The sequence below is a fragment of the Anser anser genome, assembly GCF_964211835.1.
Source record: "Anser anser genome assembly, chromosome: 1".
NCBI classification, from domain to species: domain Eukaryota; kingdom Metazoa; phylum Chordata; class Aves; order Anseriformes; family Anatidae; genus Anser; species Anser anser.
In genome coordinates, this window is record NC_139720.1 from 66,647,174 (window position 1) to 66,671,881 (window position 24,708).

Consider the following 24,708-nt stretch of genomic DNA (forward strand, 5'->3'; position numbering starts at 1 on the left):
TTGGTCCCTGAACATAAAATTGAAAAGCTCAGCAAGACTCAAAGGAGGGAATAAAAGCGCAAAATCAGTCACAAGTTTCTAATTTTATTTTAACAATCTTGCTTTTTAAAAAATACAAGTTCTGATTAATGCCGGGGGATGCTAAATGTGCACTGGCCGCAGGCTTCATCTTTCATTTCATTTTTTCATTCTGGGAGTAGCCATCTCTTTTGCCAGGATAGCAAACAGCAACAAAATGCTAAAGAGCTGAGTTCTGCTACAGGCCTTGTAACAGGACTCCAAGGGACGTATGTCTTTGTGTGGCACAACCTTAGCAAAGTGTTACTGACCTGGACCAGTAATTAATGTTGGGCAGAATCTACAGTAGGTGTGCAAGGTGCGTTGGGTGAGGTATTGTTTGCACTTGGACGGTGCCACTATGCATTTCTTCTACAGACAGATCTATTTTGTGGCAGAAGGGTGTAAATGGAAGTGAGAGCTCAATTACCAAAGGGAAGGGAATTCAAAAGGTGGAGCAGGCTTATAAACAGGGCATTGCAGAGCTTTAAATGTTTCCCTGTAGTAAGTAATTGAAGTAGCAGCAGCATTGCCCTTTTAATTGCAGGGGGGGGCTTTGGTACAGCCAGCTGCTACAAGAGCTTTACGCTTTCCAAACAACACATTTACAACCTAGAAACTGTGGGGCTATAGAGAACTACTTCTACAGGGGAATTTGACACAATAGAAGCATTGTTTTGTAGTGTCATCTGTCCCAGGCAAATTTTGTATCTGGAGACAAGTTTGAACTCTAATTTCAATATAGTCAAAGGTTTGAATATGCCATGGCTACATAAGTTCCTGTTATGCCATTTTCTCACTAATGTCTTAAATGAAAAAAAAGGCACTCCCTGTTGAAACGGCAGCTTGTGCGCTATGAAGGGGCATGAAGTAAGACTCATTAGTAATTCTGCTGTGATTCTTCTAGTGTCTCAACTATGCTTATGCTTCAGTGTATTAGGGATTTCACTCACTTCTGGTGCTATCACAAACCACGTCATAGGAGCAGCAAAACATAGCTGGGGGTGAATAGCCTTTTTTGCTTCACCTTATTTTGGGCACATATTTTTATCATTATCATTCAACTGTTTGACTGAAGCAGGGAGTACTTCTAGGTGCGGGTAGCATCTCATTCTCTCTTGAACAGCACTGTAGCTCTGAGTTTTTGTTACCTGCCTAACACCGAGAAGGGAAGGTGTGAGGAAACTAGTATCTGTACAGACATAACAGACCTGTGACTACACCCCCTTTGGCCAGGAAATTAGCATCCCCTAGACACAGCTCACATCACATAGGAAAAGTTTACAGTACTTAGTTTTACAATCACAGTCACTCACAGCACCAAGATTGTCCAGACAAAAAGAAGTTACAGAAGAGATGGCCACTGGCCAAAATTCACACAACTGCCCACCCAAGGGCTCAGGTTAAAAATAAAGCACTGGTGGGAAAGTTAAGCCCAGTCTCTGCCGGCTCTCCGTTTGGCAGGGGGAGAGCAGCAAGCCGGCCCTCCTAGTTGCAGCTCTGAGCAGGACAGCACCGTCGCCCCACCTTGTCCAGCTCCCAGAGTTGGGGGAAGAGCCCCACGGCAGCCACGATTGTGCCCGCGGGAGCTGGGAGTTGGCAAGGCTGTAAACAGGTTGTGGTGGTGGTCCTGCTCTGGGGAAGGGGGTGGGATGGGGGCTCTGTCCTGCTGAAGCTGGAGCCCTGGAAGAGGGTGGGTGTGGGCACAGAGCTCCGGGCAGGGCCTGCGGGCCTGCTGTGGGCCCTGCGCAGGAGCTGGTCGTGCTCATGGTCCCCTTGCCATCAGGACAGCTTGAAAAAAAAGGCTCTGGACAGGAAACTGTGCCATATTTCCAACGCATGCAGCCTTGCCCGGATAACAAAATAAAAGCCTGTGAGGGACAAAGTCCTTCCTCCAAGCGTGGCCTCTGTGCTCCTGCTTCCACGCAGAATTTCAGGAGCTGCATGAGCCAGGCGGAAGAGCAGGCCTTAACCCGCACCAAACATTCATGGAGCTTAAAACCAAAGATAACGCTGTTTCTACAAGAGGTTGCCTATGATTAACTGTTGTGTGTCCCCCCCCGCCCAAGGCCATGCACACGGAGGACAGGATGCTGGTGCGGGGGCTTTCGCCAAGGCTCATGAGCCCCTCAGAGACTCCTGTAGCGCTTTGCTCTCCATGCTGCGAGGTGCATCGAGTGCAGGGCCACCCTGAGCAGCACCCAGCCCATGGTTTGAGAGAGGGGCAGCCTGCAGGCTCAGCATGCACTCAAACAGACGTGGAAAGAGGGGGCAGAGGAAATCTTTCCAGCCTTCCCGGCCTACATCAAATGAACCCCTACACTCTGCATAAAAGAAAACCGACACTGATCCCGTAAACATGCATATTCACAGAGAAATGAGAGCCCCAGCGAGTGGGTGCTGCTGTCTGAAATAAGCAGTAGGCTGCAGTAAAACCCTGTTCTCACCAGAAATAAATGTCTCGGGGGTAGTGAAATGGGGTGTGAGCCCCTGGACCTGGTCCATAGCGTGTGAAGTCAACGTAAGACGCGACAGGTTGGAGCACAGAGGTAGACTTTTCAGCTAGGAGGAAGGGTCTCCTAGGCTTGAAACGAGCAGGTTGCTTCCAGAGGCTCCCCGGCTGCTGCTTCTCCCCGACCCCCTCAGGCTCTGTATTGAAGCAGAGGTGGCGGCGCTGGGAGACCTGCTGGAACCAGGGAGCGCTTCCTTTGCCCTGCGCGCACCCCAAAGGCGCGTGGCTGTCGTTTGGGCCCCACTCGGATCCCATCACCGCAGTCAGCAGGGGTTCCCAAACGAGGGGGAAAATATCCAACGGTCCCTGCCGTTGAGGGGAGGAAAGGGAAACCGGACCCCGATGGTCACGCAGCAACCCGGTGTCTTGGCGGGGGAAAGGGTGGGCTCCTCCGAGCGTCACGGAGGGGCAGGAGGCCTGGAAGAAGCCTCGTGGTGAGGAGCGGTAGCATTGTCGGCGGCGGTGGGGTCTCAGCCCTGGGCAGTGACCGCCAAGGCGTTGACATACCCGTGGGGACCCACGTCGGCGTCCGAGAGCCCGTGGGCCAGCGGGGCAGCGGCAGCGGGGGGCATGGCGGGGGCTCCGTACTTGGCGGGCGTTGGGGCGGCGGCAGGCCGCAGGAGGCAGCAGGTCTCCAGCGCCTCGAGGCCGCGGCAGGCGAGGAAGAAGAGGTTCTTGAGCATGAAGAGGGAGAGCGGCTGCTGGTAGCGCAGGAGCAGGAGGCAGCGCAGGGCCAGCAGCGGGGCGTCCAGCAGCCCGGCGGGCAGCAGCAGGTGCAGGGCGAGGCGGGCGGCTCCGGGCGGCCGGGCGGCGCTGAGCTCGTAGAGCCACAGCACCGGCGAGGCCAGGCAGAGGAAATAGACGGCGATGAGGAGGTAGCGCAGCGGGGCGGGCAGCGGCGCCGGGCGGCCGGGCTGCAGCACCAGCTCGAGCAGGGAGAAGCTGTCGAGGAGGTCGAGGCAGGTGGCGAGGAAGGCGGCGGCGGCGCGGTGCTGCGGCGGCGGCTGCGGGGGCAGCAGCAGCTGCCCGGAGCCCTCGGTGCCGATGGCCCGCAGCAGGCAGTAGAGCAGCGGGGCGGAGAGCGCCAGGGTGATGCGGAAGCCGGTGGTGCCCAGCGGCAGGCGCAGCTCGATCAGCTCCAGGATGGAGGTGCCCAGGATCAGCGCCGCCTTGGGCGTGAAGGCGATGGAGTAGATGAGCCAGGCCAGGTGCGCGTAGGCGAAGTCTCCGCCGCGGGGGGGGCCCCCGGCCCCGCGCCCCCCGGCCCCGCGGCCGCCGGGGGGGCCGTGCAGCAGCAGCGGGTGCGGCGGCGGCGGCCCGGGGGGGGGCGGCGGCGGGGGCCGCTCCCGGCGGCGCGCCCGGCTGTTGCGGCAGAAGAAGATGCCCCAGCCGGCCGCCAGCACCAGGTCGGTGGCGATCCAGCTGCACCAGTACAGGTCGGTGACGGCGATCAGGTAGAGGTCCAGCAGCGCGCCCTGCCCCAGCAGCAGCACCAGGGACAGCGCCTGGAAGCCCCAGCGCCGCCCGCCCGCCGCCCCGCCGGGCCCCAGCAGCGCCCCCGCCGCCGCCCCGCCGCCCGCCGCCCCGCCGCCCGCCGCCGCCGCCCCGTACAGCTCCGCCGCCGTCATGCCGCGGCCCGGGCTGCCGCTGCTGCCGCTGCTGCTGCTGCTGCTGCCGCTGCTGCCGCTGCTGCTGCTGCTGCTGGGGAGCGGCGAGGCGGCGGCGGGCGGCGGGGCGGCGGGCGGCGGCACCAGGGGCTTGCTGATGCTGATGCTGTCCTCCTCCTCCTCTTCTTCCTCCTCCTCCTCCTCCTCGCCGGGGCTGCTGCGGGGGCTGCGGGGGCGGCGGGCCCGCGCCGAGCCCGAGCTCGACCCCGAGTCCCGCCGGCTGCCGCCGCTGCTGGAGCCCCCCGGGAAGAGGGGCTGCCGGTCGGCGGCGTGCGGCGGCGGCGGCGGCGGCGGCGGCGGCGGCGGCGGCTGGAAGGAGCCCGAGGAGGAGGAGACCGAGCGCTGGTTGGAGGCAGCGCGGTGCATGGTCCGAGCCGGCCCCCGAGCCGGCGCGCCGGGACCGACGGACGAGCCGCGGCCCCCGGCCCGCCCCCGGCCCGCCCCCGGCACCGGCACCGGCACCGGCACCGGCACCGGCACCGGCGGCGGCGGCACGGAGAGCCCGGGAGGCGGCGGGGGAGGCCGGGGGCGGCGCCGAGCCGCAACCGCAGCAGCAGCGGCAGCGGCAGCCGGAGCGGGCGTCTCCGCTGGCGGCGGGGGTGGGCTGGGGCTGGGGCTGGGGGGGCGAGGGGAGGGCGGCTGTGCGCCGGGGGGGCCAGGAGGGGAGGGGAGGAGAGGGGAGGGGGAAGGCTTCCCCTCTCCGCCTGATCTCGGAGTGCCTGCCCCAAGACCCCCGCCAGCGGAGCCCCCTGGGAGGGCCACACGCCACAGCCCCCGGCCCCCCCAAAAATTGGAGGTGCTCCAGTGGCCCTGGCCTCCCTCCGTGCCTCTAAGACGAGGCCTGGTATGCACAGCCTGCAGCAGGGCACGGAGCTGAGGCTCCTCGTCCGTGGTGCTGGGTGCTGGGTGCTCGCTTTCAGTCTGCCGTGAGTAATTGAGCTTCAAAGTAAGTGGCTTTTACCGCACGGATTTCTTGAGTTCAGCCAAGCCAAGTACTGAGGGCTCTGCCCAGCTTGCCTTGATGGGGCAGTTGCTTCAGATTGATGTAAATAGCCCTCAAGTTCCTACTTTACTGAAAGCACCTCTCGGGGCCTTTACTGAACCACTAGCAGTGTCCTTGAAACAAGCTAGGGTCTGCCACAGCACCAGTACTGATGGCTTGGCACACCTCGTCCCAACGTGGCCTGGTGCTCAGCATCATCAGCCCTCACTCCTCCCCGTGCCATCACCTGTCAGCCCTGTGAAGCTTCCTGAATAAGCTGTGCCCACAAACGTCGTATTAACTATGATTTCTGATAAAAAGCCAAAGTGGCTTGACTTTTGCAGGTGAATGCTAATCAAAGTGTGGGGCCGAGCAAGACCCCAGTGCTCAGTACTGGGAAAGAGCAGCCAGGACAGAAGTGACAGCCATCTAAAATGCTCTGGTGCAGGCTCCCTGAGGAGATCTGCCCTAGTAAATACCAGTGGGTGCTCTTGATGACAAATTAAAACCAGTTGGGGCTTCCGGGAGTATTGATGCTGGAAAAAAGAATGAGAAAGGGAAGGGGAGAATTTGGGGTGGGTTGACAGGAAGATTTCTTTACACAGATAATAATCAAGAGAAAAAGAAGGGAAAGAAGAAGAATCACGGCAGAAGTATTACTTTCAATGAAGACTGGAGCAAAGGGGCACAGATAAATTTGTTTTCTAATAGCATGGTCAAGACAGCAAAAAAAGAAAACCAGCTAAGATAACTGGAGGCCATGCAGCTTTGGTCTAGTTCCTTGGCAGCACAGTACAGAGGTGGTACAATCTCTAAACTGGGCCAGCAACCCTCAGGTGTTCCCATGGTCTCCCACACTTCGCTGTCCTGCTTTAAAGTCCATGCTGCCGCACCTCTGGTGCCCTTACCTGCGTGGCTGGGTCACCTGTTTTCACCTGTTTTCTGCTGTGCTCACACTGTGTTTTCAGTGCTCAGGTACACTTGCCAGGATTCATCGTTGCACCTGTGCTACTTGTGTCCATTGCATTCCTCTAACTCACCTTGTCACGGTGCATAGTGTGAGATGAGACCAAGTGTGCATGCACACGGGTGCTATTTACGAGCCCTTTCTCTCTAATTCCACATTTCTACGGGCAAATAAAAAATACTCATTTTAAGGTCAGTAACTGTAGCATATCGTGTGAAATAGGAGTGTTCAAAGTAGCAGTCCAGCCTGGAGTGTGTGAGTAGGACGTTGTGCATGTAGGATGGTGCCGGGATGGAGGACGTGGGGCCTGATCCCAGCGCAGGACAGGCACGACACCCTGCTGCTGCTCGCAGAGGGCCCGGGTGCAGCAGGAGGCACCCCTGGCCTTGTAACTGTCACAAGTGTCACTGGCATTCACAGTGAGCCCAAAGAGGGCTGTCACCATTCGTTTTCCAGCAGGCAATGAACCACGTGGCCCTCTGAGCCTGAGGGCTCTCAGAGCAGGCCCCAGACAGCTCTGGGCATCACCACATGTATCTAGGCCAGGCAGCCGGTGGCCCCAGCAGGAAAACTGCTCGCTTTTGAGTGGCAGAAATAATGCAGTGCTGCTTTCAGCTGAGCAGCTTATTCTGAGGGCTTTCAATGTGCAAGAAGACAGCGAGCAGAGAGGCACCTCTCCTTCCCTTGCCAGTTACGCTCCCACCATGTTTGCACTCCGGCCCTTCAAGGTGTGTGACTTTGGAGCTGAAAGCATCATGTCTGGGCTCCAGGCACTGCAACACCAGGCACTGACTGTTTCACCTGCAAGGCTTTCTCTCTTTGTGAGACTTGCCTGCCAAAGAAGAAAATGATGTCCAAATGATTTCTCTGACTGCAATTTTTGTACAAGTGTGCAAACACCTTGCTTAGGGCTCTGTGGCTATCCTGCTATATACAGAGCATGAGTCCTGAGACCATGGGCAAAGGGGAGGTTTGCTGTCTGCACTGCTGTTCCTGGCTCAGGTAGGGACCAGTGCTGCTCTTCTGTGAGCTGTACCTGGAGCTCCCTCGCTGCGGCCATGGCTCACAGTTCGATTTGGCTCGGCCTCAGCGAGGCCATGGGGGCTTGGCAATGTCGCCAGCTGTGCCTCATCATTTTGGTTTACACCCTAGGTTCAGTGGCAGCGTAAGGTTGTGTGATCAAAGGCAGAGGGTGAAGTCAAGTTCTTACGTACTGAATCCTGGGCCTTATCTAAGGTGGGTACATTCACCTGGTCCTTCTCAGGGTAAGCCAACATTTGAGTCACTGGCATGATTAATGTGACAGGGACTGGTCAGTCCTGAAGATTAGTGTATCAGTGTTGCTTCTAACACAATTCCTATTCCACCGCAAGAAAGATTTTCAACCTCTGTGACAGGACATGGAATGAAAATTGAGCATCCCTGAGTGGGGCAGGGAGTGGGGCAGCGGGGTGCTAAGTGGGCCCACCTGGCTGAGCACCTGCATGGTGGAGGGACCTGCACCGTGTCCTCCCTGTGAGCTTGGGCCTGCTGGGCCTGGGGCTGTGAGAGCAGGGCAAGGGGTGCCTTTGGAAACAGATCTTGGGAGACTGAGGGATCCCTGCTGGACTGGATAAGGCCCCAGCATTGAAGGTAGGCAAGTGGGAAGGGGGCCCTGCAGTGAGCAGGGATGGGGGGTGCTGGCAAGGAGGGTGGGAGTTCAAGGGCTTCCTTGGGCTGAGTATGGCTTCAGCAGGGCAAACAAAACCCAAACAAAGAGAATTAAAAGCAACAATAACAAAAAAAGAGCTTATTTGTGTGGAAAGAACCAGAAATTGTGCCTGTACCTTAAAATGGGAGCGAAGAGAGAAATGTCTTCTACTTGAGAAAGCACTGAAGAGCTTTTTGTAGCACACTGTAGGTTGAGATATGACAAGCTGATGCTTCCCGTTTGATCCAGTTACTTAATGCAATGTGCAGCCCTTGGAAGTGTTAGCGCTTAACCATTACTGTTAAAACATTAAAAAGCTAAACTATAAATAGCTTCTACTCTTCAGCAGCTCCAAAGCTATGTTTCTGGCTTCTTTTTACATTTATGTAAATACATAGAGGGTGTCTGTGTGTGTATGTATACATTTAAAGGCAAGCAGCAGACAACAGAGTTTTGTGAAATAGTTGTAGTGAGTATCTAAAATGCTCCTGGTTCTAGTTTATACTACTAGCAGAAACAAGTAGTGTGCCCTCAAAAATACCCCTGCTGGGGGAAAGACAAAAACTTCTTGAGGGCAGAACTCAAGAGTAAACAAAATAATGATTCAATTGCTTGGTAGGGAAAAAAAAAAAAAAAGGAGTGGGGGGACAAATATGCCTGAAAGAAAGACTAGAAGGTAAAACCCTAATTATACCCTGCAGTAAGCTGTCAGAAACTGGCAGCAGTGGGAGGGAGGGAAAGAGGCAAAGCTGATTTCAGTGAGTTTGAGCATAATCTGCTGTAACCGTGGTTAAAACGCCCTTTGTGTGGGATAGGAAGGTTCTGGGATTCTCCAACACAGGCTTTGTACTGCACTGACTTAGTCTATTCAGATGTTCAGGGTTGAAGTTACAGCGAGTGTAGAGCAGTTTCACCTGGCCAGCACCAAAATTCAAAGATTCCTCAGCTTCTCCACCTCCAAACGCTGAGTCTTTTTAACTAAACTGCTGATCCAGAATTATGATTTGAGGAACACAGATACTCTTCAAAAACGGATAAAGGTGTAACCATCTGTTACTGATAATTACATTTCAGTTCAAAGAGCTTTTGATACCAGTATAAAATGTGGAGACCTTTTTTTTTCATGCTTATTGTAGTGGGTTAGGGGTGTGAAGAGAATTTGAGGGTTGTTCTCAGTATTTTGTGCTTAATAGGTCTTAGCATACAGTGTGAACTGGCCTTGAGGAGAAAGTGAAAGATCTTAGTAGTTGAACTGGTTTATTACAGTAAATCACTGAAAAAGGCATTACTTGATGGAGGCAGCTTGGTTCTGAGAGGGTGTGTAGCTGTCTTGCTGGTGTGGGGTTTTAAAGTGTTGCAGACTGGATCCATAAACATCTTTATGTTGTTTGTGTGGCTGCATAATTTGTCCATGTGGACTTGCATTTTTATAAATGAAGTTAGATTCAGTGGACAAAGGGTGTGGGCATGCCCCTGAAAGGCCAAGGACTATGAGGAGGTAGTTGCTTAGCCTGTGTTCACAGCCCACCAAAATCTACAGACTAAGCATTTCTCAGGGCTTTCTCTAGTAGGTGTTTCCCACAGCATCCACCTGGGAGGCAACTCCAACTTGAACAGTGCACTCAGTCTTTCATGTTTGAGTTGTTCCTTCTTCAGTGTTTCCTAAGGCCAATGTTTAACTGTGCTCTTTATGTTGGTTAAGGATGTCTGTGGGACCCTAGCTGGCAGCTAAGCTGCCTCCTTCAAGAAGGGACACCTTTGCTCTGATCTGCTCCTGTGTTTTAACAACAGTACAGTGATTAATAGCATGCATTTGAGAGGTTTGGATTTCGATCTCTAAACCTTGGTCTGCCCTACATTTGGTGAATGCTCCAACTACTAGAGTACTGGATAAAATGAGGGGATTGGTCCATGTTTTTTATTATTATTTATTTATTTGAAGTCCAAGCCATAGGTCGTTTCTCCAGGATGTGGACTACAACTCTATTCCTTCCCTGCTGAGAATGGGAATCCTTGTCCTGTCCCTCCACAACTGCTTTTACTGCAAGGAACCGATTGTTCCTTTCAACATCAAGTTCTCAGGGCTGTGAGTCGTGTGTGCATGTTTTGTGGTCTAATGTGCCTCCTGTGAGCAGTGAGCTTTGCAGATAAAAAAAACCTTCTGGTGGAAAAGCTCACAAGTGAACTATTGCACATCTGCAGTTTCTAGACCATTAAAGCTGATGGTTTTCACCTAGTAGGATCTTTTGTTTTCCAACTGCTGAAGTCAGTGGAACCTTTAGGCTCTAACGTGACTTTCTCTCAGTTAGTATCTGTCTCAACTTCACTCACTTTCTTCAAAAGGTACCAGAGCAGAGCTCTTGTCAAACAGGGTGGGTTTCTTAGGTGATCACAAAGGGTTTAACACAGTGCCAAGGAAGCTTCTAATGGCAAGGATGGCTTTAATATGCCCTCAGGCTTTTTCTTCATCTGCAATAGCAGACAAAGTTGGTGGTATCTAGCTTGTTGCCTCCCCACCCAGTAGAAGTTATCATTACAAACAACTGGTTAGGTCAGGTCACAACTAAGTGCCTAGTGTGAAAGCACCTCATACAGGTGGCATACCAAAATTGACTGCGGAGAGTCAATCAGGCCACCACACGATGTGACATGTCCTTTCCCCCCTCCCCCCTACAGAGTAGGAATGGTCAAAGTCACGCTCATCTCATCTGAGTAAGGCAGACGTACAGTTTACAGGGAATTACAGATCAGTCCTATCAAAAGCATTGCTGGAGGGGTATCTTTCAGGATGGTTCCCTCAAGACAATCTGATATTGCCTTGATGAACGGAACAAAAGACAGTTTGGTGCTGATAATCTTCTAGGGCAAAGGCATGAAAGAAGCCAGGACAACACTCATGAAATGCACACACCACATGCTAAAATTTATTTCAAAGAAAACCTCTTTTATTATTTTTATATGTGCTAGTTAAAAGAAGCAGCTCTGGAACTGGGTTAAACTTAATTTGAAAGGTAAAACAATCACAGCTTGTGATTTCTCTGTACCATACATAATCACCCTGCTACAGTGCACATGACATAATCTGAAACATTATCCATTTATGGGGAGTAGGGGGAGGGAAGGGCAGAAAGACACACCAGGATTAAGATTAGAAGGAAGGGTACAGTAGTGTTATGTGATTCCCTGAATGCCAGGCCAATAGTTGCATGTGCCCTGTCGAATAAAGGAATTGTCTTCTTTGTCCACCATGTTATTACATGATGTAAAAGCTCTCTGCTTCAGATCCAAAATGAAGTCTGTGCCTCCTTCAGTTCCTCCCTGCTATTCTCAGTTGTCTCATCTTACCACATATCCCCTTTAAGCTTGACTAAAAGCGATCCATCTGTGGAAGATGGAGTTCTTAGGATCAGGACTTCACCATGTTCATTGCATAGGGTAGTGCACCATATAAATATTAAGGAATCAGGAGAACAAGTGAAGTCCGCTCTCCTTCTTGGTCCAAAAATCTGCACAGAAGTATGCTTACTCCGAACCAGAGAAATAACAGCATCTGAAATGCCACATCTGTGCAATACATGAGAAAAACGAAAGGATATGTTCCAGCCAAACTTGAAGCTAATTCCAGGAAACTGCATTTCCAAGGAAAAAGGATTTCACTGAATTCTAGCACTAGCATGTCCTGTAGATGAACTGCAGATAAGCTAGGAGCCTGCACAGCGCACCACCCCAACACTGATGGAACAGAGATCTGGCAAGCACTTTCCTCAATAAAAGTAACCAAGTCGGTATCAGACAGCAGCAGGAGAACCCAGATTTCCTACTCCATCCACTGTGCCTATACAATTCCTGGGAAATGACTTTGACAAAGTGCAGTTTCAAGGGGCTGAGCAGGGGAAGAAGGGTCTCTTGCTCAGACCAAGGGTAGCCTATCTAATTAGTGCACAGACCAACAAGCAGAGCCTTTGATACAACCTTGCTTGGTAAGAATTGGAGAAAGGCTACAAGATTTTTCTAGAATTCTTCTCTTCCCCTCCACCCAATTTCAACTTGCAAGTGAAGTATTGCTTGAATTCCCTATCAGTGAATTTCCTCCTACACGTTTTAAAGACTCCCAGAGCACTGCTTCAACACTAACATAGTTTAAAAAAAATCTGGAGCTAACCCAAAGCAGATTCACATCAGTCAGATCTCCATTGCTACTGTTCTAAAGATGGAGGAGCCTTCTCACTCTCTGTGCAAAGGCAAACCTGTTCCCTTGTTGCACAGGGCCCTACCTCCTTCCTCCTGATACCTACCCCACTTCTGGCTAAGTGCCACGCATGTTGAAAGGAGACTACAAACTGCCTGTGATTTCTCAAAATCCCTCTGTGTTCCTTCCACAAGCTATCACTGGCATCAGCAGCCACCAGGGTACCAGATTCCATTTGGGACAGCAATTTCGGTAGCACTACACCCCTCAGGGAACGTTGGTTCAGCAGCACCTGGTCTTAATGAATAGTAAGAGAGCTCTACCAAAGGCCACTGCGCACACAGATGGACAGACATCAGTATTTCTGCAGAGAAGTACCTAACAATTGGAGGGCATGGCCAGGAGCTATCACCAGCAACCAGTTCTCTGAGGTCTACTTAATTATGGCCTAGAAGACGGTTCCCAACTGATCCTATGAAAGTTATCACCCAAATTTGCAAATATTGCAAGGAAAAGGAGCATTCTTCTTCCTGCAGTGGATATCATCTGTGAAAAGTGCAGCTGAGGGACGCAACAGTTAGTTTATGAATAAATGGGACTTGGGCCTCCAGTATTGCACAGTGGGTCCACAGCACATTTGTGACTCTGGAGATGCTCTGAAATCTAAAAGATGTCCCTAAGTTATATGCCAAGTCCTTCCCTGTATTTATACTTCTGGAAACTGTAGACAAGCCTTTGTTTTGTGCAAGATGAAGAAGTTATTTTTTCCTCTCCAATGAAAGGCAAAGGATTCAAATCTAAATTTGTGTTTCACACATTACAGCTGCTCTTAGAAGCAGCCAAATGATTCTTGTCCTGATAAGACAAAGGAGAAGAATCCCAGCTAGTGAAGAGGCTCTTTTCTGTTATGATTTCACAAGAGGTAAATTCACCCCAAGAGGTATTTTTCTGCTCCTATTCAGAAAATAAAGCCTGGAGAAATAAGCCATGTAAAAGGGCCTCTCTGCCTGGGTTGCTGAGTGCACCCAGTCCCCTTCAGACACAGAGCCTGCCATAACTTAAGAAAAGAGCCTGCTCTGCAGTGTGACCTTCCTAGGAAGACACATCAGTATCAAGAGGATAGAAAGCTGCTGAAGCAGATGGATGCTGAGATTTTAAGATCTATACAGTTCTTCTGCACAGAACATTTTGCTTGTACCATGTGCTTGGAGCTGCCTGGCTAAGAAGGAAGAAGGGAAGTGAGGGCAGAGAAGGCCTATTTCTGATCTGTGTGTGGTGTGAGCTGGATATAACTAGGAACACTGACTCATGTGTGCTGGCTCCAAAGGCTTTCTACTGCATATGCAAACTGACATGTTTCTAAAATCATGATGCTCCTCTGGAATTAAGATACTCCTTCCTAATCCAATTTTTCACATGGATTTCCCAAGCAATACTTGCTTAACTTCTTTGCATTGTCTAAAGAAACACAGGGCCTGATCTTCCTCTGGATAGCCTGAGCTAGGAAAACAGAGGCAGTAGAAGGGGCATGCCATTAGGGATATAGAAATGTTCTTCAGCAGGGAAGTCCCAGTTCACGTTAGGGGGACTCTACCTGCACGCTACAGGAAGAGGAGGGAACAGGGATCAGACCACATGGGGTATTCCAGACTTGCAAACCACATGAGGGAAGAAAGGAAAAAAGAAAGTGAAGGACAGATAAATTCATACTATCAGAGATGAAGAACGGGGATTTTGAGTTCAGGTACTGCCCTGACTTGATGATCTCCTACCTCAATCCTTGCATGCAGAGAAGGAACAAGGCTGGGCTGTGACTTGTGCTGGTTGGCCCTTGCTCTCAGGGGCCCCTCTTTGGAAGCTGTCAGCTGGAGCAGGGGGATGTCCCTTGCACCAGCTGGGGTCAGGGTGGGCGCCACAACACCCTCTTTCTTCAACACTGAGTACTAGGCAAGGACACCTCTGGAAACTCAGACTCTGCAGTGGTTTCCTCTGCTCTTGAGAACAGGCTAATGGCTCCCTAGGCAGGATGCAACACAGCAGAAGTGTTCACAAATGCCAAAGAGGGGGTGGGAATAACATGACTTCCCACATGGCCCTGCAGCAAGCTGCTCTGGCTACTGCTGCTTCAAGGGGCCCAGCCCCTCCGTAGCTGCTGGAGGACTGCAAAATGGGACTTTGTGTCAGACCGACAGTGATACAGCGGCAAATCCCCAAGCAAGAAGAATTTGTTAAAGTCCACAGGCACTTATTCTTTATAGAGAGAATGCTAAGACTTAAAGCCTTCCCTTGGCAGAGTGCCACCACAACACAACTTCTGGCTGGACAAATGGCACATGGTATGAATGGCACATTGACTGACGGTGGCACCCTGCACAGGGAAGAGCTTCATCCCCAAATAGATTGCAAGGAAGAGGGTGGGCTTGCCTGAGCCTCACAGACAAAGTGGGGGAAAAGAAAGAACTCTCATAGCTGAACAAAACTGGGATTGCTGGGGCAAGAGTCCTCCTTATATCCTGTTTCCGTTATGGCTCAATTTGTGATTACAGCAATTTAAGTTCACAGTTAAAAGCCTGCTGGCAAGATTGCAGAAGAGTATCAATAAAAGTGAGGGGCTTTTAGTGCTGAAATGGAGAGTTCTCCTTCATGTTGGCTAGGTTAAAAGAGCGCCCCAGGTCTCTCCCCATTCCTCCCCTCTCCGCTATATATAATTCCTGACAGTAGATCTTTAGGCACACCTGTCTCAACCCTAGCTCCAGTTCTCCTTCTTGAAAGCAAGCTGCACAGCTTCATTCACATCCTGCACAATGTATGATGCCTCCACCAGGCTGGGGTCGAAGCCGAAGTCCCGATGGCCGTGGAACACAGTCTCTGTGTTGCGCTCCTCTGGCTTACTGGGAACTTCTGCATTGTGGCGGTAGACCCCAGTGCAGACCAGAATTGACTTGCAGCTCTCCACTGCAAGGCGGTCCTCGGTTTGGGGACTGGCTGCCTGTGGGCTCCTCTTCACCCCAGCCTGGACCTGGTTCCGTTGAGCTGACTTGAGGTAGTTGTTGTAGAGGTTTGCCCCATAGACATCAGACATAGGGTTGTCCCTGGGTAAGGTCACAGCATGAAACAGACATGAGAAACCAACCCACACAACGATTTCTGGCTCTGGCAGACTGGGAGTAAGGCAGCACTGAGGGAGGAAGGGGTACGAGATATTTGCTAACATCAGGAGAGCCACCTGGACTGGGTGGGCAGTCCACTTACTGGTGTGTCCCATTCGGCTGTGGTAAAGGCCACGTGCTTCATAAGTATCTTCTTTCAAAGGGAAAAGGTCATGTCCAAAGCAATTTTAGCCATTACAGTCACGTATTCCCTACAATCCCAAGTGTTTGGCCTAACTGGGCTAACAGTACTGCATTTGGGTCTTTTACCTTGTTCTTTAAACGAGTCATGCTACGTGCACACTGCACCCCCAGTAACAGCTTTGCTAGGCTGACAGTGCCCTTCAAACAAGAAGTGTAGGGTGCAAAAAGATAACATCCCCTGTTCTAAGATGTGAGGCTGCACACTTAACCATGGGGATTTCAGTATTTGTTTTAGATATCTCCATTAAATAAAACCACGTAAATCAGTACGCAACTCCCTAAGCAAACCAGAAAGTAAATCAGTCTCTTACCCAATTGCATAGAGGCGTCGGATGGGAGAGTTCCAGCCCTGCTTTTTGGCTTGCTCGTTTATCAGGTATTCGGCATAGCGGTAGGTGACTGTGCTGGGTTTGCCAATCAGGGCCTCGTACTTCAGCTCCCGGCCTGTCACCTTCTTGTAGATGTTCTCCAAGCAGAGAAGGAAAGTGCCATGGCCGAACCTGCTCCAGAAAGGTCATCAGTGTCCCCAGTCACACCACGTGCATGGCAAACACTCCTCAGAGACAAGGATAATCCATCTGCTGTAACCAGGATACTGCACAGTTTGGACGTGGCATCTGCCCACAGACTCCTACACAGGCTTGCTTCTTTAAAGTTTGTCTTAGTTTCTCATTCAATTTTTGTGTTTCTGCTGCTAATTATGTCACACAGTCAGACTAACACTAAAAAAAATACTGTGTCAAAAAAGGCCATCTGCAGGAGAGCTGTACGAACCACCCTAAAATTTTTAAACGTGCTTTTTACCTGGGCATCTTGGCTTCAGCCATCCACAGGAGATCCATGTTGCAGGCAAGGACAGGCAGGTGGGGGTATGGTATTTCTTCCAGCTCTGCCCCAGGGCTCCCATTGCTCAAGAGTACGTCAATAATAAGTTGCAGGCTTGTCTCCCACCTCACTGGCTCACCAAACAGAATCACCCCTGGAAGATGTCAAGAGATGCTTGGAAACTCAGTGTCCATGTACACGACCTGCTACCAAGAGCTACCCACTACAAACCTTCTGCTGGGATGCCCTGGCTCATACAGCTACCAGCAAAACGCAGCTGATGCCAAAGTGCTAGTCTGCATGGTACTGGATCACATTCACCACTGCTTCCAGATGTTGGATCACAGTACACATAAAAGCTGGCTTTGCTCTTACTGGCTTGTGCTTCACGTTGCATGAGGGCTGCCTGGCTGCCACCTGGCTGTACCCTCTGAATAAGCCGCCCGCAGATACCGACGAGCTGACAGCACGTCATTAGCTCCCATCCCAGCTGGCTTGCCTTACTGTTATTTCTGCTTGCTGTTCATATGTAAACAAAGGCCACTGCTTACCTTCTATAGTGGGGAAGCCAGTGGTTGGAGGAGGCTGCCAAAAAAAAAAAAGGAGTAGGTTAGTAATGCAAAGTCTAATGCAGTCTCCAAAACAAAACTAAAAATGCTTCCTCTGAAACTGCCAAGGCAGTCCCATAAAGGGTCAGGACAAGGCCACCTTGAATCCCAAGAAAGATTTCCCCCACATTCCCATCCCAGATTGGATTTCGCAGATCTTGCATTCCTGTCTCTCAGACCTGGAGGTGTCAACCAAGCCATTTTACCAGTCACTGCAAGGAATAGTAGTGAAACATAGGCATGGCATTAGTACGCAAGGGGGAAACAGACTGCCCTTCCAGCAGGAGACAACACAGGGAACAGCAGAGAGATGCTGGCTGCACAGCACCAATCCCAGGCTCTCGCTAAAGGTCACAAGCAGCCAAAGTCTGCTCTGCGACTTTGCAGCTTCTCCACCCCATGTTGTATCCTTTAAGAAACACCACACCAGACCACTTGTTCCACCGATGTGTCGAGAAATTACCAACTCCTTTGGCCTCCGGCTCTGATCCACCATGTCTAATAGGGGATATGCCTTCCTCAGTGCCTCTATGGTGACCACATGCTTGAACCCCAGGCTATTTCAGTTCATCAAGGAATCACATGAGGTCTGTTTTTTGTTTGTTTGGTTATGTTTTGTTATTTATTTTTTTTAAGTTACTAGCAAAGGCATCTATAGGATTAAGAAATGCTAGTCCTAGTAGCAGAGCAGTTACATAAACCCGGTAATGCATAACTTCAAGGCTTTCAATCAAACTGTAGGTTATGCTTCAACCTAAAGGTGGCCTTAAGGTTTACCAAAAAAAAAAAAAAAAGCACAGACTGGAGTGATTTACTTTGTAATCAGGTACACCTGCAAGTAGGAAGAGCACAGAGGTGGCTCCAAGACAGAATGGATGTGCTTCAGGAGACCTTTAAGGCCAGCGCTCTAGTACTGAGGCACTGCAGGTCAGGCTTCTTGGCTAGAAGCAGAATCAGTGACGCTCTCGTCAGCTTAGCTGGTGAAAAGACAACGGTGCGTGCTGGTAAAAAGACACAAGGAAAGGCTAAGTTGCATTCGCTTGCAGAACACCTTTCCATTAGCTCATCCTGCTTGTCTTGGGGAAGCACAGCAAAGCCAAAGTTCTGTACCAAATGCAGTCAGAGGTTAAGCACAAGGTGTGACTGCACACGTGTACAGAAGGGGAGGGTCTGTTCTGTGTGTTCCCTGTTCCAGTTCATTTTGTTCTCTGTGGGACCTGTTAAGCTAACTCAAAGAAGCCATTAACGCCCTCAGTTAGAGAGACAGAGCCATGATCCAAATCCACCCCTTCAGAGAAGCTAAGCAAGCAGGAGCAGGTTAGGATGAGGTTCTCCTTCCAGAGCTAACCCTGGCATCGAAGGTGATATGCCTTCAAAGGCCCAGGGAACAGGGCTGTGCAAATGAGGGGAAGCTGCCCAAAGCACTTCAGTGATGAAGCTGATGGGCTGAAATGGTGAGTAGATGCATGGGCCAAGATGCTGTAGATGTTGCAGGCAGTTCTTACCTCCTTGCAGGTATGAGCTACGTCAGACCCTTACCTTGGGAAGGCAGTATGCGTGTGAGATTGTCTTTTAAACCATGTCTGTACCGCGATGCTCTGGCTCTAATGATATTTGATTCAACTGCTTTTAAATTGCTGGGGAAAACCTTAGTTGTGGAAGTGTTGGGAGTGATCTATAATGCATTTTGCCAGAATTGGAAGGAGCATAACTTTATCTCAAGAGTGAGAGAGGCCCAAAGGCTCTGAGCCCCCTGATGACACCTTGCTAGCAAGAAGAGTAACGCAGCTCACAGGAGAGGCAATCAGCACGAGAAGTGAAACGCTGACCAAGGAAAGACAAGAAGGGACTGAGATGGAGATCGACAGTAAGTGCCTACATGTGAGCCTCTCCACACAGGTGCCTCCCAATAAGACAAGAGCCGAGGCCTTTCTGTCTCCTTGCACCTCCACAAGCTGACCAAGCTGACGTTATGTGTAGGGGCAGAGCTGGAATGGCAGCATGTAGCGGGGAAGCAGCAGCAAGAAGGACAAGCACAGCAAAGGATACTTGTGGGCGTTCTCCTCCACGGGCCCCTGCCCGGCCACCAGCATGCACTTCTGGTGGAACTGGCTGAAGAGCCGCAGCGGGCTGTGGGACAGGATCACCTGCTCCGGAGACACCTGCGGGGAGAGGAGAGGAGAGGCGAGGAGAGGCTGCCGGGGGGCACACGGGGCCGGCGTCCCCAGCCCCGAGGTCCTCCCGGGCACCCCTCACCTGCAGCCCCAGCGCCTCGGACAGCTCTCGGGCCTTGGCCGCCCGCAGGCAGTTGCCGGCGTTGGTCAGGAAGACGACGGGCACCCGCAGCCCCCCGCCGGCGCCCGCCAGCCTCCGGAAGGCCTCCCGGGCGGCGGGCACCACCTGGCTGCCCCGCACCAGCACGCCGTCGATGTCGAAGAGGAAGCCGAAGGCCGGCGGCTGCAAGGCGAGCGGAGGAGCGCGCGGTCACCGCCAAGCCGCCATTTGCCGACCCCGGCCGCCACCCAAGCCCCAGCGGCCGCCCCGAGCCCTCCGCGGGCCCCGGGAAGGACGCGGCCGGACAGCCCGGCCCCCGCCGCCTCCTCCGCCGCCTCTCACCCGGCCCCCGGCGCTGCACCCCCGGCCGGGCGGCCCCGGTGGCCCCGCACCGCGCAGCGCCCCGCGCCCGGCCCGCAGGCAGCCGCGCAGCGCCATGCCGCCCCGCCCGACCGCCCGCCCGCCTGCCTCCGGCACGGCACGGCTCGGCTCGGCTCGGCTCGGCACGGCGGCGGGGCACGCCGGGGCTCGTAGTTCCCGGACTACAGCTCCCGGCGGGCGCGGGGCCGGCGGGGCGGGGCGGCGGCGGACACGGCCCCGCAGTGCGGGAGGGGGCCGGGGTTGGGTGCGGTACGGCGGGGCGCGGGGGAGCCGGAGGGGCAGCCTGCGCCAGCTGTGGGAGAGGTGGGCAGAGTCACAAGGGCAGGAGGACAGCTAGAGGCTTAGGCGCCTCCACATCAATTATGCCAAGCCTCACGGTGGTTTGTCTAACCCCTTCCCGAACGCTCCAGCGATGGGAGGCTCTCGGTTTTGTTACTGAGCCTATTCCAGCGCTGTGTGGTCTGGTCCTGAGGGTTACAAAGGTTTCATTCCACCTGAGTTCAGTCGGAGGTTGCTGCCACTTACCCTGCCTGCGGTGCACATGCAAAGAAGGAGCTCCGTGACCATTTTTTACACCTATGAGAACTGCTGCCCTGCCTTTGCTCAGTCTTTTCTATAGAAACCCAAGTCTTATGGTCTTTTGCCTACAGATCATAAAATCTTCTAAAGCCCTGATCATTTTCCTTGCTCTCCGATGATGTGTCCCAGTGGCTCCCTCTTTCTTCCAGCGTGCAACAGAAATCTCAGCGCTGAATTCTGCTGAGGCCTTTTCAAACCTGAGAAAAGCAAAAGGTTCACTCCGTGCCCGTGGAGATGAAACAATGATTGCTTGCTTTCTGGATAGGTGTAAGATTTCCCGACTCTTGCAGTGCGGCAGGTTTAACACATACAACTTTAAGCATCAATTATACAAAGACTGGAATTGTGTTCATTTCCATCACCACGAATATCACTGTTAATTAGTTTTTGACCCACTTTAGCACCCAGATCCCTTTCTGCAGCACTGTTAAAGCACTGGAAACACAGGGTTATGCATTTGTACGGATGGTTATACCTCCTTAAGTGCCTTTGCCTTAACTGAATTGCCTACTGTTTATTTCACATCGTTTCCACAACCTGCCAGCATCGCTTTAGTTTCCTACAAGCGTTTGCAGCTCCTCCTTGCCCTGGCAAAACTTATGCCGGCCCCGGAGACATTACGGAAAGTACTCTGCTCCAGCAGCCTCTCAGCAGGCCCTGCAGCACCGGGTTTTAAAGCCGCTTGCAGGAGCACAACTGCGTGTAAATGCCCCCATCGCCCGCAGAGGCCGGCAGGGGTCCCCGCTGCTCCACGGGCCCGCTGCTGTCCGGCTGGCAGAGGGCTCTCGGCACGGGGGGAGCAGGGGGGCCCTGCTGGAGGGAGGGCTTGTTCTGCTTTAAAGGGAAAAAAGGGGTGGGGGAGGATAGCGGGGAACCGGAGTGAACTTTTGGAGATCCGGTGCATGGGAGAGTTGGTTTCCCACACCCTGGCTGGGGGTGAGCTGCTGCCCCTGCTGCTGCTGTTTGGTTTGTGGGCTCTGTTTTCTTCCTGTGAATCAGCAGAAAATGCCGCTGGGGCTGCCAGCCCTCCTGGAGCACTGGGGCTGGGGTCAGCGGGGGGATTTTGCACCCACCCGGCCTCTGAGCTCCCTGCATGGGGTGACTTATGCAGCGGAGACCTGGTGGGTGAAGAGGTGCCCCCAAAGAGCGCGTGTGCCCCAGCTCCCAGGGGGCTGGCAGAGATGCCGTATTTATTTTTACGAGGAAGGCCGTCCAACAGGCTCAAGTGTTTATTTTTAAACCACCGCGTAGGGAGTTTGCCAGCGGTCAGGCACAGGCTGAGCCTGGCACACGCGGCAGGAGCTGAGGGCGGCCAAGCACCGCACCCCGCAGCGCCTGCCTTGGCTGCTGAGCCCAGCACTGCCAGCACCAGCAGGCAGCCTTTAGCCCACTCGTCCCTGTGCTAAACACCCAGCCATGTCATTTTCCTTCAAGAAAGGAAAATTTCATCGGCAACGCTACTAGGTTTTGTGTGTTATACGTGCGCCTTTTGATTTCTTCTACATCACATCTGGAAACAGCTGCATCCCCTAACACCCCCAGTGCCCCAGGGACGGCCTGTCTGCCCTTCTCACACCAGTCCATGGGAGACTCTCTTTTCCTCTCTCTACCCCGACCTCAGCGTTTCCCCCACCCCCTTTCAGAGCTGGCTTTAAAGACAAGCAAAACAGCCAGTTGCCCGCAGCCTTCTCCTGTGGGTTCCTGTGTAAACTTTGCAGCTCTGTTTTCCCTGGACTCTTAGCCTTGTCATCACCCCCCCCTCCCACCCACCCCCCTTCTTGACCTTCTAACATCCCCCTCGAAAGCAGCCCTACCTTCAGTCTCTTTTCTTACTGCAGAGACTCTGGTGGCCTGAGCCAACCCTCCCCCCAGTTTATCTCTTTTCTTTCCCTGCTACAGCCTGCTAGTGGAATGATGGACAACCTAAAGGTTGAGAAAATACAGTAAAATGCCTTTCTTATCCTGTAATGACCAAGGGGGAGGACACAGCCTGATAAAAATGACAAGCCAGAAGAATTGCGAGCCAGACCCTTCACCTGCCTCTTCCTCAGCAGACAGAAAATGCTTGATCCACTTGCCGTGATTGCAACTGCTGCAAGCCCGTAAAGAAAGGAATTAAGTACTTAGCCGATTAAAGCTACGAGTTTCTGGCCAAGGAAACGTCCGTCTGCTACCTGTAAGAAGACTAATTCAGAGACTTGTAGGAGAAGAACCTAAAGCAGGCATAGCAGCAGGAGCTTCTCCAGCCTGGTGTTTTATGGCCAGATAGAGGGCTTTGCACCTGGCCTCTGCGTGGTCCCACTGCGGTGATGGAGGCTCACGTGACATATAGCCCCAGCAGCTCTCTTGGGTCTACCTCTATTTTCAACCAACTATTTTACTTCTCTGTTTTTGTTGGCGTGATTTTTGACGGCAACCTCTAGTGCTGGATCAGCCGTTTCCTGCCAGCGAATGAGCAGGAGGTAAACATTTCATTTACTGGAGTGCCCCAAAGGTGGTCTAAGCTGCTGTGGAACAAAACAGCGATGGATTTGTGACAGGGTGTGCTGCTAACAAAGCTCTGTCCACCTCCCCTTTACACAAATCAAACCTGAAGAGGCCACAGGGAGTGACTGGTGGGGGAGGGAGCAGGCATAAGGCTTGGTATGTTCCTCTGACCACTTGAAGTAAACAGTACAGAAACTTCTGGGGATTTTCTGCTCTCCTTCCTTGCTCCTGAGCCCAGATGGACACGGAAGGGGGGCTCTGTCTGCCCCATTAGCTCTTGCTCTGTTCAGTGCAGCCTCCCACCACCCTCGTGGCTGCCTCTAGACCTGTTCAGCCCAATGCCTCCCTCATCTCAGTGTTTTCAGGTTCTCTGGCTGGCCCTTTCTTCCCATGCCCACCACTAGGACGTGAGGAACAGAGCCCCAGACTGTACCATATAGTTAGCAGGCACTTGTCAGCTTTGAAAAGAATGGGATGGTCACACAGTATTTACTCTTCTCCTTGTTTTCCTCTGCTAAAATCATGCTAAAAGCAAGTAAAATGACCCGCAGTAATTCCTTTTAGCCATTCATGCTGTGGCTACCACAGAGATGGTACAAAGCCATAATAGGAGGAGAGGTGGCACAGGCAGATCACATCCATCTGGTGATCGCTGTATGAAACCGTGGCCCAGAGCTGAGGGCAGCTACCGTGTGGAGTGGGGAAAGGTTTCTGGGAGGGCTGTGTCACATCTCTGCCAAGTGGCCGAGGCTTAGCTCCACAGTGTGTTAGCCCTGTGGGTCAAACTGCCCTTTGCACCATGCTGCAGGCTCCCTCGTAATCATTTTCCACTGGATGACATGGAACATCCCCCCCCTCCACTGCACATTCCAGAATAAAAACTTAACATGAAGTACTGGTATCCCCAGCACTTTTGCCACCCAAAAAAAAAAAAAAAAGAGGAGAATAATGGAACCCAATAATGGAAACAGGCTTAAAGATTTAAATAAGTCTTATGTTCTGAAGGAAATGGGGAAGAGAGCATTATATATAAAGTATTTGCACAATAAATGTGATCAGGGAACTAAGGAACTAAGGTACTGAGAGTAAGGAAATGCACTGGCCGCAAAATCCTTAAAATGTTACTGCAAGTTCTAAAAGCTGAGTCTCAGCCAAGTCCCATAGCCAAGTTTGCCCTAAGCTTTGAGGTTATCTGAATGGATTCATCTTTCTTAACTGCAGCAGTCCCTCCTTTTTTGCACACCTAGAGTTGAAGAGGTGAGGATGCAGTCTGGGTTTTGCTGTTATCACCTTCCTCTGAAATGAGTCACAGCCCTAAGAAGAGTTGATCCCTAGCTGTAAAACAGGCCAGCCTTTCCTCCTGTCTGACTCTCTACGGCCCTAAAAGTGGTTACAGCACATCTTCCAAGAGGACTCCAGGGAAGCCCCACATAAGGCAATGCCCTGTTCAAGAAGAGAAGTGAGGAAGGCTATACCAGTGGAGTCAGAGACCTCCATTCACTTTAGGTTCGTATTTAAACATAATTGATCAGGATGGGAAAGTTTCTTCCGTCTGGCCAGCCCTCGTATACCTCTAGCAGAAGGGGGGTCACAAATCTGAACGTAGGCCTGTAGGGTCAGGTTTCACCCTTCTAAGGGCTTCATCCGGAGGGACCTGGACAGGCTTGAGAGGTGTGCCTGTGTGAACTTATTGAAGTTCAACCAGGCCAAGTGCAAGGTCCTGTATCTGGGCCAGGGCAATCCCAAGCACAAATACAGGCTGGGCAGAGAATGGATTGAGAGCAGCCCTAAGGAGAATGACCTAGGGGTCCTGGTGTATGAAAAGCTCACCAGGAGCTGTCAATGTATGCTTGCAGCCCAGAAAGCCGACCGTACCCTGGGCTGCATCAAAGCAGCGTGGGCAGCAGTGCAAGGGAGGGGATTCTGCCCCTCTGCTCTGCTCTGCGAGGCCCCACCTGGAGCCCTGCGTTCAGCTCTGGGGCCCCCAGCACCAGAAGGACATGGACCTGTGGGAGTGGGCCCAGAGGAGGCCACGGGGCTGATCAGAGGGCTGGAGCACCCCTCCTATGGAGACAGGCTGAGGGAGCTGGGGTTGCTCAGCCTGGAGAAGGGAAGGCTCCGGGGAGACCTTACAGCG

General features: G+C 52.3%; 2 protein-coding genes and 1 long non-coding RNA gene across 5 annotated transcripts; 1 reads left to right on the forward strand and 2 right to left on the reverse strand.

Annotated features, from left to right (window-relative positions):
* Positions 1 to 68: 68 nt before the first annotated feature.
* On the reverse strand, positions 69 to 4,602 carry TMEM121B (transmembrane protein 121B; the record flags this gene model as incomplete). The annotated part of the gene is made up of 1 exon (XM_083821296.1): positions 69 to 4,602. One exon carries the CDS (start codon positions 4,600 to 4,602, stop codon positions 3,040 to 3,042), a length of 1,563 nt encoding a protein of 520 aa, XP_083677422.1. The 3' UTR covers positions 69 to 3,039.
* Positions 4,603 to 7,656: 3,054 nt separating this feature from the next.
* LOC310892961 lies at positions 7,657 to 24,380 on the forward strand. 2 transcript variants are annotated; one of them, XR_014578596.1, is made up of 2 exons: positions 7,657 to 7,817; positions 21,984 to 24,380. It is a non-coding gene; the product is annotated as an uncharacterized lncRNA (long non-coding RNA). The 2 variants fall into 2 exon arrangements; XR_014578597.1 differs by lacking the exon at positions 7,657 to 7,817 and adding an exon at positions 17,414 to 18,304.
* On the reverse strand, positions 10,799 to 19,596 carry HDHD5 (haloacid dehalogenase like hydrolase domain containing 5). Of its 2 annotated transcripts, none has more exons than XM_083821299.1 (8): positions 19,467 to 19,596; positions 19,107 to 19,307; positions 18,900 to 19,012; positions 17,278 to 17,407; positions 16,794 to 16,827; positions 16,222 to 16,396; positions 15,729 to 15,917; positions 10,799 to 15,156 (listed from the first exon to the last, which is right to left on the reverse strand). In XM_083821299.1, exons 1-8 carry the CDS (start codon positions 19,560 to 19,562, stop codon positions 14,811 to 14,813), a joined length of 1,284 nt encoding a protein of 427 aa, XP_083677425.1. In that variant the 5' UTR covers positions 19,563 to 19,596; the 3' UTR covers positions 10,799 to 14,810. The 2 variants fall into 2 exon arrangements, with proteins under 2 accessions (XP_083677425.1, XP_083677426.1); XM_083821300.1 differs by having other exon boundaries at positions 17,314 to 17,407; positions 19,467 to 19,590.
* Positions 24,381 to 24,708: the final 328 nt, after the last annotated feature.